Genomic DNA, 20,757 nt, shown 5'->3' on the forward strand with positions numbered 1-20,757 from the left:
CGTGGTCAGAACGGGAACGAACGGAGGAGGGGGCCACGCAGGAGCGGGGCCCCCTCCTCCGTTCCTCTCACGCTGCCTGTCAGCAGTGTGAAGGAGAGCTGTAATACAAGTTGAATAAAAGACCGGATTCCAGAAGTCGCCTCAATGACATTTATTACACGTGTATGATATTGTACAGTACGTGTATGATATTGTACAGTACATTATGGTGTTGTACAGCACATGTATAACCAATTCTGAGTTTAAGAACCTCTAAATAGCATTGATACTTATCACAATCTTTTAACAGCGTTTAACAAACAAATATTTAAACTTAACTTCCAATTTGTTTGTTATTGATCTTGCCTCTGAGGAGTGGATGAGTTATTGGGAGACACCACGCTACCACCGCTTCTCTGTCACGTCACTTTAATCTCCAAGTGCCTTAGAGCACGCTTGGCTTGGCCGTCGATATATTTCGATTTAAAGCTTTCGTGACCGCAGGGATTCATATTCTTGGTTCTTTCGATAAAGTTACGTAGAAGGGAAATAATAAAAATAATCAAAAATAAAAGCAATGAAATAAAATTCTCTATTTTATTACGTTTAATTTTTTTAATAAAAGAAAATTATCTATTTTATTACGTTTCAATTTTTTTTATAAAATTCTCTACTTTATTACGTTTTATTATTTCCCTTTTACGTGACTTTACCGAAAGAACGAAGAATATTAGCCGTCTACGTCACCGGCATTCTTCACCGTGAGTAACGGGCACGAACGTGCCGCACTATTGATTAGAAACGGCAAAGAGTTCAAGTGCATGTGCTGACAGAATGGCAATCACTGGCTGAGGGTGGCTGTTGCAGGATTGGCTCCTGTTGGCACGCAAGTGGGCGCTGCGTGTCACTTTGTTTGCACCCTCAAAGTCCCTTCGCGAAATCGCCTCGGCAACGATGCGTCGACCGACTTGGATTCTTAAGCTCGCCAACGCGCCCATCGAATCGCGCGTAAGACTCGGAGCTTATCCCATTCGTTTACGCTGCACGAGGCAGCTTCACGAGCCCTCTGCAGCCGTCGGAGACTGCTGCTGCATCCACCACAATGTGAAGGGGAAAAAGCGATTTTTTTTTTTAAAATAGCAATGCAGAGAGATGCAAACAATCCATTGGGGTGAGAGGGATGAATCTTCACTCTGCCGCCTTTCACCACCCGCCGACTCATTCCTGCAGTCGGCACTGAACCGTCTGCAGGAGAATGCCAGCTCAAATCACCCCAAGTGAAGACAACAATAACATAATCGCGACGGGCGTCTGTCCGACGGAGACTAACTTGACGGGAACAGGCGGTATGAAAAGGACGTCACTTTGCACGTACAGCAAAACAAAACACACTGCTACGATGCATCCCGAGTTACCGCCAGCAAACAACAGGTGCAGGCACAGATGGCAGAGCACTCCCCACTCCCCATGGGTAGTAACACCACCGCACACACCACCTGCCGCCCCTCCGTGCCATTCACCAATGGACAAAGCGTACCCAGAAACGGCACCTGCTGGAGGCCTCTCCCCCCGTACGCGCGCGTGTCTCCGCCCCGTGTTCCGTGCTAGCGATGCCACACGCTGCAACAAGCACGACGTCGGTACCATCGGGGGGGAGGGGGGCAGTCACAGCCTCCGTCTCTTTGTCAGCGAGTCTCGCTGCGTGCGCTGACGGTGCTCCAGTTGCGCCAACTGCCTCTGCAGCGCCACAATCTCCTGCTCCTTGCTCTCTCGAAGGTGCCGCAGCTTCTGTGGCGGGACAACAAGCGGGACGGGAGAGGGGGGTACACTCTTAGGTTTCTTCGGCAAAGTCACGTGGGTAAATTTTTTTATAATAATAAAGTAAAATACTAATAAATAAAAAAAAACTCAATTAAATCACGACGTTTCGGAGGCAACACAAGTCTCCGTCTTCAGGTGGGACCGTCACAGCCACATTTACTGTATCAAGTGAAGAGAAATCCAAGAGACGAGATCTTAAATACTGGTTCAGGGGAGGAGGGAGGAGCTTCTCTAAATGTGGCAGTCAGGGACAGGGGGGGGGCGGGGCTACAAGGGGAAGGTGGGCGCAATCGGCATGGACTTTCAAAAGTCAAAATTCTCACAGGGCGTATATAGAGCTCATGCTCAACACCATAGGTCCCCCTAGTTCCCTCTCGTAAACAAGCGAGCGATTACTTTGACTGTGTGCGATGAAAAATCACTCGGGTGCTCTGACCAAACGATGCACAAATGGAGTCATCTTGGTTCTTTCGGTAAAGTCACATAGAAGGGAAGTAATACAATAATAAAAACAAAACATAATAAAATAATAATATAATAATATCATAAAATAATATGATAGTAAATTAATAATAATATAATAAAATTAACTAATATAATAATATGATATAATAATATAATATAACAAATGGAGCTTTCCTAGAAGTAAAGCGTAGTAGCCCCGGCAAGAGCACCTCTCTGAAGATGTCGTGGTCGGAGGCTCCGCTGCCACCCTGCTTGCCGAGCAGAGCGGCCCTTTGCAGCTTCGCGATCTTCATGTCGTTCTGCCACAGGGGAGAGAGAGCGCACGGCAGGGCGAGGACGGGACATCCACACGTGGCGATGATGCATCGGCAACAACAAATATCGGCGAGTTTGTCAACAAACGCCGTGTCCTTAAAAGGAAAAAGTAAACGGGTGATGTTTTGGGAAATGGCCCTTCTTCGCAGAAGCATTTGAGAAGCCGAAGAGGTAGTAGAGTGGCCCGATTACCGACGACTGCAAAGCCTAAACAGCGACCCCGGATCATTGCATGCGTGGAGTACAAGGCAGTGTGCGTGGAGTACAAGGCAGTGTGCGTGGAGTACAAGGCGGTGTGCGTGGAGTACAAGGCAGTGTGCGTGGAGTACAAGGCAGTGTGCGTGGAGTACAAGGCGGTGTGCGTGGAGTACAAGGCGGTGTGCGTGGAGTACAAGGCGGTGTGCGTGGAGTACAAGGCAGTGTGCGTGGAGTACAAGGCAGTGTGCGTGGAGTACAAGGCGGTGTGCGTGGAGTACAAGGCGGTGTGCGTGGAGTACAAGGCGGTGTGCGTGGAGTACAAGGCGGTGTGCGTGGAGTACAAGGCGGTGTGCGTGGAGTACAAGGCGGTGTGCGTGGAGTACAAGGCGGTGTGCGTGGAGTACAAGGCGGTGTGCGTGGAGTACAAGGCAGTGTGCGTGGAGTACAAGGCAGTGTGCGTGGAGTACAAGGCGGTGTGCGTGGAGTACAAGGCGGTGTGCGTGGAGTACAAGGCAGTGTGCGTGGAGTACAAGGCAGTGTGCGTGGAGTACAAGGCGGTGTGCGTGGAGTACAAGGCAGTGTGCGTGGAGTACAAGGCGGTGTGCGTGGAGTACAAGGCGGTGTGCGTGGAGTACAAGGCGGTGTGCGTGGAGTACAAGGCGGTGTGCGTGGAGTACAAGGCGGTGTGCGTGGAGTACAAGGCGGTGTGCGTGGAGTACAAGGCGGTGTGCGTGGAGTACAAGGCGGTGTGCGTGGAGTACAAGGCAGTGTGCGTGGAGTACAAGGCGGTGTGCGTGGAGTACAAGGCAGTGTGCGTGGAGTACAAGGCAGTGTGCGTGGAGTACAAGGCGGTGTGCGTGGAGTACAAGGCGGTGTGCGTGGAGTACAAGGCAGTGTGCGTGGAGTACAAGGCAGTGTGCGTGGAGTACAAGGCAGTGTGCGTGGAGTACAAGGCGGTGTGCGTGGAGTACAAGGCGGTGTGCGTGGAGTACAAGGCGGTGTGCGTGGAGTACAAGGCGGTGTGCGTGGAGTACAAGGCGGTGTGCGTGGAGTACAAGGCGGTGTGCGTGGAGTACAAGGCGGTGTGCGTGGAGTACAAGGCGGTGTGCGTGGAGTACAAGGCGGTGTGCGTGGAGTACAAGGCAGTGTGCGTGGAGTACAAGGCGGTGTGCATGGAGTACAAGGCGGTGTGCGTGGAGTACAAGGCGGTGTGCGTGGAGTACAAGGCGGTGTGCGTGGAGTACAAGGCGGTGTGCGTGGAGTACAAGGCGGTGTGCGTGGAGTACAAGGCGGTGTGCGTGGAGTACAAGGCGGTGTGCGTGGAGTACAAGGCGGTGTGCGTGGAGTACAAGGCGGTGTGCGTGGAGTACAAGGCACGTTCCTGCTCGGACGGCACGAACCTGTTTTCTTTAATGACGTTTTGAATTTCTGTATGGCGTCGATTACATTTGTAATCAAACATTCTACGCGTACTCTTTCGAGAGTCTTGTAAACGAAACAACCTTCCTTTACACTTCAGGTTTTGTATGTATAGTGACACAATTCACATCCGTAGTGATGCGGGCGGGGGGGGGGGGGGTTCTAATGGTGGATACAGTTATCCACGGTAAATCGCCGCCTGTCCTCTGCACGGTAATTTCTTTTCAATTTAAAGCTTCTTTCGTGACTGCAGGGATTCATCTTCTTGGTTCTTTCGGTAAAGTCACGTAGAATGGAAATAATAAAATAATAACATTCAGACTCTGTCTTCTCGACAGACCTGTTCTCCACCTGAGGACGGCTGCTTGCGTTGGTGGCCGAAACGTCGTGAGAATTATTTTATTATGTTTTATTTGTATTATTTTATTACTTCCATTCTACGTGATGACTTTACCTAAAGAACCAAGAAGGTAACGTCTTTGTGAATGAACGCAAACAGGAAGCGCAGTGCGGGGTGTGCCCTACCTCCACTTGAAGCGCGAAAAGCTCTGCCCGCTGCTGTTTCTCAACGTCGCTCAGCCGCCTTGCGAGCGTCTCCACCTCCTGCCGCCGCTGACTGGTGACCTCCTGCAGCCGCCCCGCCTCCTCCGCCACTGAACGGCGAGCACACGCACAGAGCCTCCGCTCACACGCTCGCCGACACCGCGGCTTCTCGGTGTGTCCGCGTGTCGGGTGAAGGGTACCCACATCCTGGCCACCCTCCCCCAACAACTGGCGTCGGTGCACAGACGCCTGACTGAGTGTGTCACACACTCCAGGAGTGTACTAACGCTCGCTTGGCATGACCAGGCAATGACAAAACTGAGCAATCACAAAGTGTCTTCTTGGTTCTTTCGGTAAAGTCATGGGTAAAGGGTACCCCCCCCATCTACGTGACTTTACCGAAAGAACCAAGAAGATGAATCCCTGCAGTCACGAAAGCTTTAAATCGAAATCACAAAGTGATTTCGTTGCTCTGCGCTGCCACTAGGGTCGGCAACCAAAATAACAGGAGCCATCTATTTCGAATTGGGTAAAAACCTCAAGACAGCAAAAGCTTGGATTGCGAGTAACTTGGTCTGCGAGTGTTTTGCAAGACGAGCAAAATTTATAACTAAATATTAATTTGATAAACGAGCGAGAGGTCTTGCAATACGAGTAGTACGTGTAGTATACGCTTTGTCTGCCGAGCGTCACGTGATTACAACTGATATACGAGTAACACGTCTCCGGAACGAATTATGCTCGCAATCAAAGGTTTTATTGTATTTCAAAAGCCGCGATGTGGTCTTTAGAAGAGCCGCATGCGGCTCCACAACTGTAGGTTGCCGGCCCCTTACACTCAGGGCCGGATTAAGATTGTGTAGGCCCCTGGGATGCAGGTACTGTATTTTCAAAAGGAAAACAAAAGTTGAAGAAAATTTGAAGTTATTTTTACAACATTGGAACCTCCTTTGCCAGTAGCAAAATATGATGTTTTTTTTAACCCTTTTATCTGGCAACAAAACTGACACCTTTTTTTTCCAAAGAAAGCTGTCTCGGGTGTGGACCAATCAATTTCAAGGACAGTGCATACATTATAATCAGAGTTGTGTTTCTTTTTGTTTGCATTCCGACCGCAGGTATTGTGGTCAATGCAAACATGACTCCTTGTAAAAAAAAGGTGTCAGTTTTGTTGCCAGGTAAAAGGGTAAAAAAAAAACAATTATTATTTTTACAAGGCTAACGGCAAATAAAATTCAGCATTCACAAATCAAATAACATTTCAACTTCATCTCTGGAGGCGTTCCAGCTGGCGGAGGTCACCTGGGCTCCAGCCCCTAAAAGCCCCACGTGGTGCCTTCAAGTTCAAGTTGATGTACTAGATATAGCCCTGTGAGCCATTCGGCTCTTGAATCGGGTGCAACCGTGTTGTATTCTAGCCTTCTTCCATCATTGATATATAATGAATGAAAACACACCAAAGCGCAGCAAACTGCAAAACACCAGGTGTTGTAGTAATGAACGGGAGGAGGGCTAAGATGGCAGAATTACAACCTTGCTTCAGGGATAGATAAGGCCTGATGAACGGGCATGTCACCTGCAAGGGCAGAGACAGTGGGAGTCAGCCAGATATGGTTAAGGCAGGGGGCCCAACCATCCATGACCTCAGCACATGGGCGAATAATGGAGCAGTGTCGACTCAAGTCATGACTCGAAGCAGAGGCGCCTTTGTCTGGATCACGGCCACAGAAGGCCGGGGGGGTCATCACTGATTGGGTGTCAGGGATTTCGAGCTAATTGGAACACGTGCACACAGAGAGGAGAAACACGCCTTGTTCTCTGCAGCTGAAAGAGCCAAGATAAACTCAGCTCAAGGTTGTGTACACAGGAGAGGGGGCTGATTAACAACCACTGCACGTCTGAACGTGAGGGGGCCTTGTCCTGGAATTAATCACCCTCCCAGGACAGAAGGTTGGATGACCACAGTGAGACGAGAATAAGGGTGTTGTGCCTCTCTCAAGGCTGCAGGCTCAGCTGAATAACAAGGCTGCGGAGGTCACCAAAAGTTCGTGTTCGCCTAGTTAAGTCGAAAAGCTCAATTATTCGGTATTGCTATTAAAGTAACGTTAAAGTCGGAATTTAACAACAGGATAGGCTAAAGTTATCGATATTCACACCCACTCCAATTAAACCAGGCCACAAGTTACGCCTACTGAACCATCACCATCATTAAGTCAATATGAAATGTTATTTCCATACTTTAATATACAACTCGACCCGAAGCATATGACAATCAGAACCTTCCTAAGTCAAAATTGAATCGCACCCAGACAGGAGCGAATAGTCGATATAAGGTTGAAGAGGGAAGGAAATTAAGAGCACGGCGAACTGCAAACGTAAGCAAAAAAGCCGGGAACAACACACCAAGCCCAGCAACAGCTAGTCGGGCTTCGACAGGCCATAAAAGTAGGAATGATAACTCCCGGGGTCAGGGGACATCAGAAAAAGCAAGCAGACAAAAACCAGAACTGACTCCAAGGTTCAACCGCCCTCACCTACAAGGAGTGACGGAAATTAATGAGGCCTTGAGTTAACGGCGTCAGCTGGACAGCAACAACACCGGCGAGCAGAGACAGAGTGAGGCAAAGACTGCCAGGCTATGAAATACAACTTCATGTCAGTAAAGCCCTGACCAAGTTAAGTTAAAAACATCACAATACATAATATCGTACATAACATCAATGTTAACGCTATTCACCGTCAACTATATTCCGCTTATATAACCATGCAGACACCAAGGAATACGAATTCCTAGGATCAAGAAACTTACCCCTTACCCTAAGATATCGGAAATAAATTAATAATAATAAGCCTATGCATGAAAGACAAAAGTAAAACTTATGAAAAGCCAGGATAGCGGGATAAATCACCACTAGGTCGAAATAAAATACATAATAAAAGAGCGATGTTAAACCCAGGGTCGGAGAGAAAGGGAGATCCCGGCCGTCTTTGTATCCCCGCAGCGCGGGATATGAGTGTGTATACGCTCGGGGAAACCTCCACTTGAGTCAAGCACCACGATGGGAAATGACAGACCTTAGGTTAAATAGAATCATAACTGGGAAATGGTAAGGGACAAATGTTAAAACTTTTAATCATTTCTTCATGCGTCAGCGAGGGTCGGGGGGAGTGTGCCCCTCCCTCCAGGTGGTGCAACACGGACAGAGACGCCTGTGAGACGATTTGTAACGTCTGTGTTTTGGTTCATGAAGAAGGCCAAACAAGAGATAATATCGCACCCAGACAGAGAGACGACCTCGAGGCAATTTGTAACACCTGATTGTTTGCTCGTGGATTTTATGGAGGGAATATGACCACGGAAAATACCGTGGGTGATGCACACAAGGACACACGGACGTACGGACACACACATGAACACACCTACACACGGACAGATCCTGACACAGTAAATCAAAAGGAAACCCCGCCTTGTGGGCAGGGTCCAAAGGGATTTTTCGGCATAAAAGAAAGGACTCTGAGCATTGGAAACCAGTTCGACCAGGAGAGTCAACTCACCACGAGTGCGACCAACGGGTCGACTCAGGAGCGAGCTCGACCGGGAGGGTCGGCTCGACTCATCTTGAGTTCGACCAGAAGGGTCGACTCATCAGGAGTTGACCGAGCGGGTCGACTCAAGGGCGAGCTGCGACCAAGGGTCGGCTCGACTCTTCAGCTTCTGGGACTCAGCCGAGTTCAGCCGGCTCTCGGGGCTCGACTCAAGCGGCTCCCCATCTCCTCTGCAGGCGGGCAAGACCCGCTTGACAGCTCAACCTCTGCCGAGTCGGTTTCCCTGCTGCCGCGAGAATCGCGGTTTGGCGACGACGCTGCGAGCGAGCTGTGGGCGCCACCTACCGACCGGGTTCCGAATTACGACAGCGTATCGACGGACATCCAAACCAAATTCCCCACGGCGACAGAGGAGCGACTAATACGTATGACGCGCACCGTCCCCTCACCACACGACCACCAGGCGTCTGTTTGACATAAAGAACCGACTCCGAACACTGACTATTGAAGACAACTCTTACCACTCAAAAACACTCGAACCCATAAGCCATCCGTGGCTGTGAAGAAACACTCGAGACCGAGTGATGGTCATCCGTCGTTTATAAGAGTATTCGTAATTTTTATCTTTAATATTTAGTGGGCTGTACTCTTAATCGCATAAATTCCCAACAGATCCATCAATACGAATTGATTCTTGGCACCTCCTTCCGCCGAGCAACGCTCACGTGGGGAGTGGTGGCCCACCAGATCCTTATCAGGTGATCTGGTCCCCAATTAGTAAATTTGATATAAGATAACGATCTTCGGAAAAGGAGCATCGTCGCCGGCCCTTACTCCGAGCCATTCTGTTGTCAGATAACCTGCCGATGTATCTGTTGAGATTGGTGCCTTTAAGAATAATAACTGTCTTGATTGTGTTTTTATCGCCGTATAATCTTTCAAGTATCTTTCATTCATTAACGTTAAGGTTTTCTTAGCATAGTATTTGCATGTTTTAACGACTCTCTCTCACTAACAACCATCGCGTTACGCGGGATCCATGTGCCGTTGTCAAGTGAAATCAGACAATCATTGATGATACTGTATTGATGCCGTGTTGACGTTCCGGGATTGAGAGTTCGCATACTATATCATAGTTGAGGTTGAATTAGTAATAAATTGATTAATACAGAAGTGGTTGTGTGATTCTTTCCTGAAGTCTATGCATAAGATCTGCTTCTGCGTTGAGATCTGAACTTGGTGACCTTAATAAACACACTAACACATACTCAGTAAATGTTAAAGCGATAACGGGGTGAACCGGGGACCTAAAGATAAGCGAGAATGAGACGAACCTAGACAACGATGCCGAGTTAATCTAAGTTAATCTTGTATACTTACACCACACCTGCATAACTGCATACGATTAATTGCCGTATTCCGATCGATAACCCACCCTCGTCACCGAGGCGGGGTCTGGTTATCATAACGACTTGCATTATCATAATTACACCCACTCGCATAATTACTACAATTACCTCTCGAATTGGCATAATTAAATGTGCATAATTACATAAAATTAACATATTTCCGGATAATTACACATTTGGCCAAATTTCATTTGATTACTATTATTTTCACTGAATATTCATAACCCACATATACGACATAATAATTTCACCCACGCACGCATACAACATAACAAAATTTTCATAACCAACATATACAACAACCGCAACAAACAAAAAACAAAAACATGAACAAGAAAACATCTTAAAGTGAATATGTGACTAAGTGCAAACAGAAAATCCAAGAAAAGACAGCAAAATATTGCAGAAAAAAAACACCGTACACCAACGCTGTGTGCAAAAATCCCAGTGGGATGCAAGTCAAACAACAACAACAACCACAAGACAACTTAGATTAAGGCCATCAGTCTAACTCTGTACTACAACAAACAAACAACAACAACCACCACAAGACAACTTAGATTAAGGCCATCAGTCTAACTCTGTACTACAACAAACAAACAACAACAACAACCACAAGACAACTTAGATTAAGGCCATCAGTCTAACTCTGTACTACAACAAACAAACATGGCTAAACCACTGCACTTTGTGGACAGGAGCACGAATCGATTTCGACTGGTGGCCAAGGTTCAAGGAAGATGAAGCCCCAAAGAAAATCAACTGCTAAGAGGGGTTTTCCCTTTTTTTCTGGCAACAAAACTGACACCTTTGGCAAGGAGTCATGTTTACATTAACCACGAACCTTGCATTTTTTCGGTAAAGTCATGTAGGTAAAAAATGAAATAAATTATAAGTGAAAACAACTAAATGAAATCACGACGTTTCGGGCGCAACACAAGGGTCCGTTTTCAGGTGGGCACAACGCAGTGAAAGCACAAACGCTGAAGTGTGTCTCAGAGAGAGTTATATAGTTGCAGGGGAAGGAGGGGGGGGGCATGGTGAGTGTGGGGGCGGGGTGTGGGCTGGGAGGTAACCTGGAGTTCAAACTGAAGCTTTGTGATGCTTGCAGTCAAAATGCAAACAAAAAACAACACTCTGATAATGTATGCATTGTCCTTGAAACTGATTGGTCCACACCAGAGACAGCTTTTCTTAAAGCCTAGTTTCATATGGTGTTCGACCGGTCAGAGTGTTGTTTTTTGTTTGCATTTGACGGCAAGTATTGTGGTTAATGTAAACATGACTCCTTGCAAAAGGTGTCAGTTTTGTTGCCAGAAAAAACCCTATTAGTATATTTTGGTACTGGCAAAGGAGGCCTCATGATGAAAATCAACTGCTTTCTACTAACTATATATAGCCATACTGTGCCCCAAGCTGCGTGATAACAGTTTGAAACTTCGCTCATGAGAAGACAACACTTTAAAACTCACGGTCAGTTACTCCAATCACAGCACTCGAATGACGTCACGACGACATTGACTCGTTCAAATGAAAGCCGTGTCAAAGTGATGCCTACAATATCCATCCATTACTGCATTGACAAAGCTATAGGCGAATACCTTCTGAAGTTTGTGACATCAACAAAAAGTCAGCAATTCGTAGTTGACGTGCACGTCGGTAGCATGTACGCCAGGCCAGCGGACCAAGTCACCAGTGGCGCTTGAGGCCACTCGTCTGACATCCCCGTCCGACATGCCCGTCCCACTCGGCCGTGGTTTAGCCAGCAGCCGCTGACGCCCCGGGGCACGGACTCACCCCGGCACTCCGCCTCCTGCTGCACGGCGGCGAGGAGCAGCGAGTGGTTCTCCTGCTCCGCCAGCCGCTCCGTATCCAGCCTCCGCAGCTCCTCATCGTGACGCTGGCGCGACGCGGACGCACAAAACACGGAACAATCAACATCGAGCACTCGTAAGCGGATGCCCCTAATGCCGTGTGAAATGAAGCGAGTTACAGAACAATCAGTGGCGATATCTGTCTGCTTATATGTCTGTCTATATGTCTCTGGTTCTGTGCGTTATCTCTCTCTCAAATTTAGCATTCTCAGGAAGAACGTAATCAACCAGGTAGGGTGTTGACTGTTATGTTATCCGACTCTCTGTTGTATTACATTCCATTTCTAAGTATACTAGATTTGTGTTTCTATTTCATTTATACCTGATTGATAATGATTACTTGTGTTGCAATCGAAACGTCGTATGCTAGTATTTTATTTATTATTTTATCTTTATACGTCACTTTACCGAAAGAACCAAAGAGTAATTCCTGCAGTCACGAAAGCTCCAAATTAAGATTGAATCTAGGACAGTCAACAGGGGGCACTAATATTGAGGGGGGGGGGGAGGGGATACCAATTTGACCCCCTCATTGTGAAACCCCCTAAGAGAGAGACTGTCAGAGCAGACTCGGAGGTCATAAGCTGACCGTGCCACCGCCCACAGAACCAGGCAGAGAGGTGTGTGGTGGTGTCGGTAGTGACCATGGCCACCGTCACTTTCCCCCGAGCGCCTCGCTCCCCAGACACCCCGAGGATCTGCCCCTGAATTGGGGGCACGTGTGGGGGAGGCACTGCTGGTCATTATGGGGGCATGGACCCCCTCCCCCCACCCACCTCTCTCTCTCCCCATAGAATAGGCACTGAAATTAAGCCATCAACCTAGATTGCATAAATGTAAATGTGTCATCTTCTTGGTTCTTTCGGTAAAGTCACGTAGAATGGAAATAATAAAATAATAAAAATAAAACATTATAAAATAATTCTCACTATTATGTTTTAATTTTATTATTTTATTATTTCCATTCTACGTGACTTTACCGAAAGAACCAAGAAGATGAATCCCTGCAGTCACGAAAACTTTAAATCGAAATGTAAATGTGTCATTAAATCCGCCACCACCCGACACGGCCAATTCGTAAGGTTTGTCACGTAAACAGAACGTGCCAATTCGTGACAAGTTCAGAGCACCGGTGTGTTGGAGAGTAAACCCACAACATTCACAATGTGATGGGGGTTTAATGACACATCTACATTTCATCGACTTGCTGCTTCACGACTCCTGCCGCTGAGTAAAGAGACAACTAAATACTGAGAATTATTACATTTCTTTGACATGGCCTGGAAAAAATAAGAATAAAACATGGGCGCGTTTTAAGACATAATGTAAAAACGACTTCTTCCAGACTCAGATTCCCTAAAGGGAATTCCAAACTCTATGGGAACCTCATTTGCCAGTAAAAATATGATAATTGTTTTTTTACCCTTCTATCTGGCAACAAAACTGACACCTTTTTACAAGGGGTCATGTTTGCATAGACCGCAATACCTGCAGTCATGATACAAACAAAAGAACATAACTCTGATAATGTGTGCACTGTCCTTGAAGTTGATTGGTCCACACCCGAGACAGCTTTCCTTAGAGCCTAGTCTCACATGGGTTGGACCAGATGACGCCAAAAGGCGCACAACTCAAAGACAATGCACCATCAGAGTGTGAGAGCTCGGGGTAAGCATCTACACTATGGGAACCTCATTTGCCAGTAAAAATATGATAATTGGTTTTTTACCCTTCTATCTGGCAACAAAACTGTTGCCAGAGTTATGTTCTTTTGTTTGTATTATGACTGCAGGTATTGCGGTCTATGCAAACATGACCCCTTGTAAAAAGGTGTCAGTTTTGTTGCCAGATAGAAGGGTAAAAAACCAATTATCGGGAATTCCAAAATCGAAAAGTTCCGTCTCCATTAGAACAAAATCTGGCCTTTGTAATGATATTGAGTAGTGGGGACCAGTATCAACAGATATCAGTTTTCACAGTGGAATATAAAACCTGAGCAGTTCGGTGAGAATAAACAAGGACGCATCGAGGGAAAAAGTGATGTGGAGGGCCCAGTTGGAAATCTTGCTTCATCTCAGAGATGAAATTGAATGCTCAGTTGATTAACTTAGGATAAAGGCGAAGCGTTCATCAAGCGCGTAGCAATGTGCTGCACTGCTCGGTATCCATTAACGAGTTCAACGTATCCACTAACAGTGCTGGCAGAGCTGACAACCACCTGATTGGTCATAATTTGTGTTGTAGGTTTTTTCTTGACTCCTAGATGACATCCGGAGTTCTCAAATGTAGAGAATTTGTGGTCTCCACAAGGTCAACGATGATCCATCACAATAATCAATCCCATCACAATACATTTCGATTTAAAGCTTCTTTCGTGGCTGCAGGGATTCATCTTCTTGGTTCTTTCGGTAAAGTCACGTAGAAGGGAAATAATACAAATAAAACGACGTTTCAACTGCTATACACAAGCAATTGTCATCAGGTGTGAAAACTACGCCAAGAAAATGTGTGTGGATTTCACACCTGATGATGATTGCTTGTGTTGCAATCGAAACGTCGTGATAATTTTATGGTTTTATTTTATTTATTGTATTATTTCCCTTCTACGTGACTTCACCGAAAGAACCAAGAATACCCATCACAATAAACAATGTTTCCAATTAATTTGTCACAGTGCAACTCCATGGACTGAGCAGTGCTTGGTTCGATTGCTTTGTGACAAAACACCTCCATAGCAGGGCATGCCAGAGTGCACTACCACCACCGCCACCACCGCCACCACCGCCACCACCGCCACCACCGCCACCACCACCACCACCGCCGCCACCACCACCGCCGCCACCACCACCGCCGCCGCCACCACCACCACCGCCGCCACCGCCACCACTGCCACCACCACCACCGCCACCACCACCACGTGTGGATAGGAGGCAACTGATAGCAGCTCAGTCGTAGTTCTGTGATAGCACCTTCAGGAGAACATTCTCAAAAACTACCACTAAAACAGTCGGGTGACGTCACGCCGTTTTCTGTAAGAGTTCTCACGTAATCACCGTCTGCAGTTCGACCAAATGCAGCTCCTTGTGCCTCACTCTCTGCTTCAGGGCGTCATTCTCATCTGCTCACGTCAGACCACATTGAGCCACAGTTGACTCTCCAGCGTCTGATCCCTGCTAACACAGAGCACCACTCGACGTCAACGCAAGTCTACACACTCAATGTGTCAACGCAAGTCTACACACCCAATGTGTCAACGCAAGTCTACACACTCAATGTGTCAACGCAAGTCTACACACTCAATGTGTCAACGCAAGTCTACACGCTCAATGTGTCAACGCAAGTCTACACACTCAATGTGTCAACGCAAGTCTACACACTCAATGTGTCAACGCAAGTCTACACACTCAATGTGTCAACGCAAGTCTACACGCTCAATGTGTCAACGCAAGTCTACACACTCAATGTGTCAACGCAAGTCTACACGCTCAATGTGTCAACGCAAGTCTACACGCTCAATGTGTCAACGCAAGTCTACACGCTCAATGTGTCAACGCAAGTCTACACACTCAATGTGTCAACGCAAGTCTACACACTCAATGTGTCAACACAAGTCTACACACTCAATGTGTCAACGCAAGTCTACACACTCAATGTGTCAACGCAAGTCTACACACTCAATGTGTCAACGCAAGTCTACACACTCAATGTGTCAACGCAAGTCTACACACGCAATGTGTAAACACAAGTCTACACACTCAATGTGTCAACGCAAGTCTACACACTCAATGTGTCAACGCAAGTCTACACACTCAATGTGTCAACACAAGTCTACACACTCAATGTGTCAACGCAAGTCTACACGCTCAATGTGTCAACGCAAGTCTACACACTCAATGTGTCAACGCAAGTCTACACGCTCAATGTGTCAACGCAAATCTACACACTCAATGTGTCAACGCAAGGTCAATCGGTGCCGTGACACTAAAAGTGCATGAGAGAAATGGTTAACATTGTAAAGCGGCTGCGATTACTAAAGCGTAAACGTTTTGCATGCCAACTAGGCCGCTTGGCTCAACTGCCAATGCAGGTAAGGTTAGCGAGGCTACGGACACACATTCAGCTCTAAAGGTGCAATGTAAATGTGACTGTGGGTGACGACATGTGGAACATTGGTGGTCAAACAGGTGCCGCTTAACCGACCTTTAACATCTTTGAAGCAGTGCAGTGACTTCTGCAGGCTGTGCACAACGCCATGCACCGTCGCGCGCTCTGTCACAAACCAAGGGTGTTAAAGATTGCGCAAGCTGCGATTGCAGATGCCAATGTGCGACCATTGTCGAGGTTAGGCCACCAGCTGTGGTACCGTAATCAAAGGACGTAGTAAACTTCTAGATTTGAAGCTTTCGTGACTGCAAGGATTCATACTCTTAGTTCTTTCGGTAAAGTCACCATGTAGGTAAAAAATGAAATTAAAATTAATAAAAATAAAATAATAAAATCACGACGCTTCGGAGGCAACACGAGTCTCCGTCATCAGGTGGGACCGTCAGAGCCAGATTTGCTGCATCAAGTGAGGCATTCTGATAAGTTCCCCACCTCTCCTCCCCCTCAACTTGTATTTAAGAGCTTGCATCTTGAATCCCTGCCTCACTTGATGCAGCAAATCTGGCTGTGACGGTCCTACCTGATGACAGAGACTTGTGTTGCCTCCGAAACGTCGTGATTTTATTATTTTATTTGTATTAATTTCATTTTTTGCCTACATGACTTTACCAAAAGAACTAAGACGTAGTAAACGTGTGGCAGCCAGCGGTGGGCACAACCTAACGTGGAGTATGAGGGCGGGGGGCACCGCTATTCAAGTGCTCAAAGTAAAACTCGGTACACTCGGGATTGTAGGAGGCTTATGGAGGTGAGGAATGAACTGGACAACTGCTTAGAGATCCAGCAGCAGCAGCAGCAAAGGAAGGCGATGGCAGAATGCAGTGGCATCAGTGGCATCAGCGGCACTGGCCGCGATGACTTCTTGAGCTTGAACTGCGGTGGCTCACAAGCCTGAGAAATTGCCTCGTCATGGGGCTTTGCATGAGGGGGGGCAACTGCTGTTCATTAGCATTGCACCATGGCCCTCGTTCGTGGCATCCTGATAGGATCGCCACTGGTCACCGTGAACACGCCTGCACACCTTGAGCATTCCAAACATCGGGAGGCTCAAGTGCTACAGAGTTCTTGACATTCAGAGAGTTCTCGACACGAAAGCTTCTCACTGGATCTCGAACTTTCGATTTCAAGCTTTCGTGACTGCAGGGATCCATCTTCTTGGTTCTTTCAGGTAAAGTCATGTAGAATGGAAATAATAAAATAATAAAAATAAAACATAATAAAATACAATTCTCACGACGTTTCGGCCACAACGCAAGTAGCCGTCCTCAGGAAATGACTGTCTTCTCGACAGACCTGTTCTCCACCTGAGGACGGCTACTTGCGTTGTGGCCAAAACGTCGTGAGAATTAATTATTTTATTATTTCCATTCTACGTGACTTTACCGAAAGAACCAAGAAGATGGATCTCTAACCTTCTTCGTACGTCACCGGATGCGATGATTGTCAGCGAATAGGAGGCACGTAGCGATGCACCGTCACGCACGCGATACATCGATTCCCGAAAGCATTGTTTTGTTCCAATAATGCTTACCCCGAGCTCTCATACTCTGATGGTGCATTGTCTTTGAGTTGTGCGCCTTTTGGCGTCATCTGGTCCAACACCATGTGAGACTAGGCTCTAAGGAAAGCTGTCTCGGGTGTGGACCAATCAACTTCAAGGACAGTGCATACATTATCAAAGTTATGTTTTTTGTTTGCATTATGGCTGCAGGTATTGTGGTCAATGCAAACATGACTCCTTGTAAAACAGGTGTCAGTTTTGTTGCCAGAAGGGTAAAAAACCAATTATCATTGTTTTGTTATTCACGTTAACTATGCACGCCGCCCTCAGACAAAATCACCCAGAATAGGCCCATCTCGTCCGACCTCAGAAGGTCAGCGGGATTCTGGCTGGGTAGTGGATTCAGCATGGCTAGTGGATAGTGGATTCGCGCTGGATGGATGACCACCATGGACACAACACGCTCTGGGATACTTGCAAGGCAGCAGGGCGTAGCGGAGAAACATGTTTTCTCGTAATCTACTTCAATGCCCCCATGTCTATGCCTTCGCCTCCATAAACTGGCCCCGATCAGCATGATGAGGTCACATCAAACAACCCCATGACCTGCATGGAGCGAGGAGACCTTCATCCAGCAGTGGGTTGACAAAAGTGCTGTACTTGTACACATTCTACGAATGTAAATGCTGGACCAAGGCTAACGGAGAAGGTAAGACTGCACAAACGAGATATTGAAATAGCGAGAGACAATATTGAACAAGAGACGTCAAAAACAACAACTTGTCAATCGAATCGTGACAGGTCATGAAATCACTGTGGAGCAGAGGTCGCAACCGGGTACCCGATGCCTGTACCCTACCCGATACCCGGCTACCCGTACCCGGCCGGGTACGGGTAGACCGTGAGTCATTGGTGAGTAACTGTTTGTCACTCATTTCCCAACGTCTTGTCTCTTATTATTTGTTTCTTTCGGTTAAGTCACGCCTAAAGATGAAATAATAAATTAAATAAAATAATAGAATACGACGTTTCGATTGCAACACAAGCAATCATCATCAGGTATAATGAAATAGCGACATAAAATCTAACCAGAAAACTATAGACAGACATATTAGCAGACAGATATCACCAAGATACATAGCGAGAGCAACACAGGTAACAGAGAGGGGTGATCGTCTCTGTGTGGTGGCCTTAAATAGACAGAGGGGGGGGGCGGAGGCAGAGAGAGGGAGGAGGGTTAGAGAAAAAATTAGCATATCAATGAGTGGTCAACAGACGTGGTGCTGCGAATGCGATGGCACGGCAAGCAAGCCTGAAAATCAGGAGAAGGACACACTAAAATTAAATAACCTAGTAAAATATCGAAATGTAATGTAATACAACACAGAGGGTCGGTCAACACACAATTAACGCATTGCCTGGTTGATTACGTATTTCAAAGATTGCTAAGTTAGAATTTAAGTGTGAACAATCTATTATTTAATTTAATTTATTATTTCATCTTTAGACGTGACTTAACCGAAAGAAACAAATAATAATTCCTGCAGTCACGAAAGTTCTAAAATTAAGTCTTGTCTCTTCTCACAATTCAAGTTCCTAGAATCAACCCACCCGCGCCTGCAACATGGCTTCATCCCAGAAGTCGAAATCAGGTACCCGATACCCGTATCCTACCCGTACCCGGCCGGGTACGGGTAGGGTACGGGTACGGCCGGGTACGGGTACCCGTTTGCGACCCTGGTGCGGCCGGGTACGGGTACGGGGGGTAAGGAAGCAAAACCCGTTTGCGACCTCTGCTGTGGAGGTGGTCGGTGGTAGGGGGGTCCTCCCATGCCTAGTGACGAGTGTGACACGTGATGATGATGATGTCGTGATGATGATGATGATGTGAAGATGTTGTGATGGTGGAGCGGCTACGAGCTTGACTGGTGGCACCTTCCCGCAGCTGAGACTCGGTCGCCTGACTCGCTGACAAACGCCACTCGGCCTCTTGCAGTCTCCGCTTCAGAGTCGAGTTCCTGCGCCCTGCCGCACAAACATACTGAGAGAGCAAGCAGCAGCACGCCACGTCACTCGCTGTGGTTGTACGCGATGACAACACGCTGCACATGCTGGGAGCACAAGCTTGCCACACGTCATCGCACGCGGAGAAAGAACACGCTACTTACTCCACTCTTGAGTTCTTTCGGTAAAGTCACATAACTAAATCACGACGTTTCGGAGGCAACACAAGCCTCCGTCATCAGGTGGGACAAGCACAGCAATTGTTTTTGTTTACTGTAGTGGGCATGCCAGTCTAAAGCTTACCCTCAAGACTCATTACACGACGCTGTGTAACGCGGGGTAGGCGACATGGATCTGAGTGATCCAGTAGATTGTGTGCACACACGCTGCTAACACCATCATGCCGATTATAAACATCAACCCCCAACAAGAGGATGACGTCTTAATTTGTAGCTTTCGTGACTGCAGGAATTACTCTTTGGTTCTTTCGGTAAAGTGACGTATGAAGATAAAATAATAAATTAAATACTAGCAGACGTTTCGATCGCAACACAAGCAATCATCATCAGGTATAAAAGAAATAGCAACAAAAATCTAACCAGAAAACTATAGACAGACATACAAGCAGACAGATATCACAGAGATACACAGAGAGAGAGAGAACACGTATCGGTACTGTCTGTTCTCTATGTATCTTGGTGATATCTGTCTGCTTATATGTCTGTCTATAGTTTTCTGGTTAGATTTTTGTTGCTATTTCTTTTATACCTGATGATTGCTTGTGTTGCGATCGAAACGTCTGCTATTATTTAATTTATTATTTTATCTTTATACGTGATTTTACCGAAAGAACCAAAGAGTCAAAGGATGACGCATCGGCACATGGTCTGGTGAATTCGTGACATGCACCGTCATTTTGGTCGTGGCTGAAATAATTTCAGAATCCAATTGGTGGAGATGTCATCATTGCACAGAATTGATCTGGCGTCGTCTGATGTGCATTTTACCATTTGTTTTGTACTGTAACATTGTGGTTCTCACAATCACCTCATGTGAATCGAATTTGTAGCAAATATGTCCCTCACAATACTACATTATACGCAGATTAGCTATTGCACAATATGCTGTACGTAAACTAATGCACAAACTGTAATAGTTTTATTACACAAAGCAACGTTAAAGCCTTACGAATAAACAATATGTAACACCTCGAACACAACAACTTATAAAACACTTTGCAGGCGAACAATTGTGTACGGTTAATTACCGCAAGTGATTTTATGTAATAAAAACACAAAACGTGCATTTCCACGGTACAGTTGTAATTATTTACTTTAAATAATGAACGACGGAATGAATAGTAATCTAAACTTGAAATAACGAGCGACACATTAAATAATAAACTTATTAAATTACAAATAAAAGTTCATTCTCGCCTCTTGCCAAGCCTCGAACTCCTCCAGTAGCCGCGCCATGTTGCCCGCGATTTCAAAAAAGCGAGATTATTTTATCGTTTGAA

The 20,757-nt window shown here is 46.6% G+C and overlaps 1 protein-coding gene across 1 annotated transcript; it reads right to left on the reverse strand.

The window, feature by feature from the left end:
* Nucleotides 1-136: 136 nt before the first annotated feature.
* On the reverse strand, nucleotides 137-20,713 carry LOC144739261 (coiled-coil domain-containing protein 152-like). Its single transcript, XM_078622227.1, has 8 exons — nucleotides 20,682-20,713; nucleotides 19,170-19,345; nucleotides 15,770-15,838; nucleotides 14,623-14,687; nucleotides 11,493-11,595; nucleotides 4,723-4,850; nucleotides 2,475-2,564; nucleotides 137-1,767 (listed from the first exon to the last, which is right to left on the reverse strand). The coding sequence occupies exons 1-8, from the start codon at nucleotides 20,711-20,713 to the stop codon at nucleotides 1,645-1,647; spliced, it is 786 nt and encodes a 261-aa protein (XP_078478353.1). The 3' UTR covers nucleotides 137-1,644.
* Between the last annotated feature and the right edge of the window lie 44 nt (nucleotides 20,714-20,757).

Source organism: Lampetra planeri, unplaced genomic scaffold (assembly GCF_965212315.1).
Source record: "Lampetra planeri unplaced genomic scaffold, kcLamPlan1.2.h2 scaffold_139, whole genome shotgun sequence".
Classification (NCBI taxonomy): Eukaryota; Metazoa; Chordata; class Hyperoartia; order Petromyzontiformes; family Petromyzontidae; genus Lampetra; species Lampetra planeri.

Coding starts and splice junctions, on each gene's coding strand:
- LOC144739261 (XM_078622227.1), bottom strand. CDS start 20,713: ATGGCGCGGCTACTGGAGGAGTTCGAGGCTTG. Junction 11,596..14,622: donor ATTTGGTCGAACTGCAGACG/GTGATTACGTGA, acceptor GCGTCGCGCCAG/CGTCACGATGAGGAGCTGCG. Junction 2,565..4,722: donor TTTTCGCGCTTCAAGTGGAG/GTAGGGCACACC, acceptor CCCCTGTGGCAG/AACGACATGAAGATCGCGAA.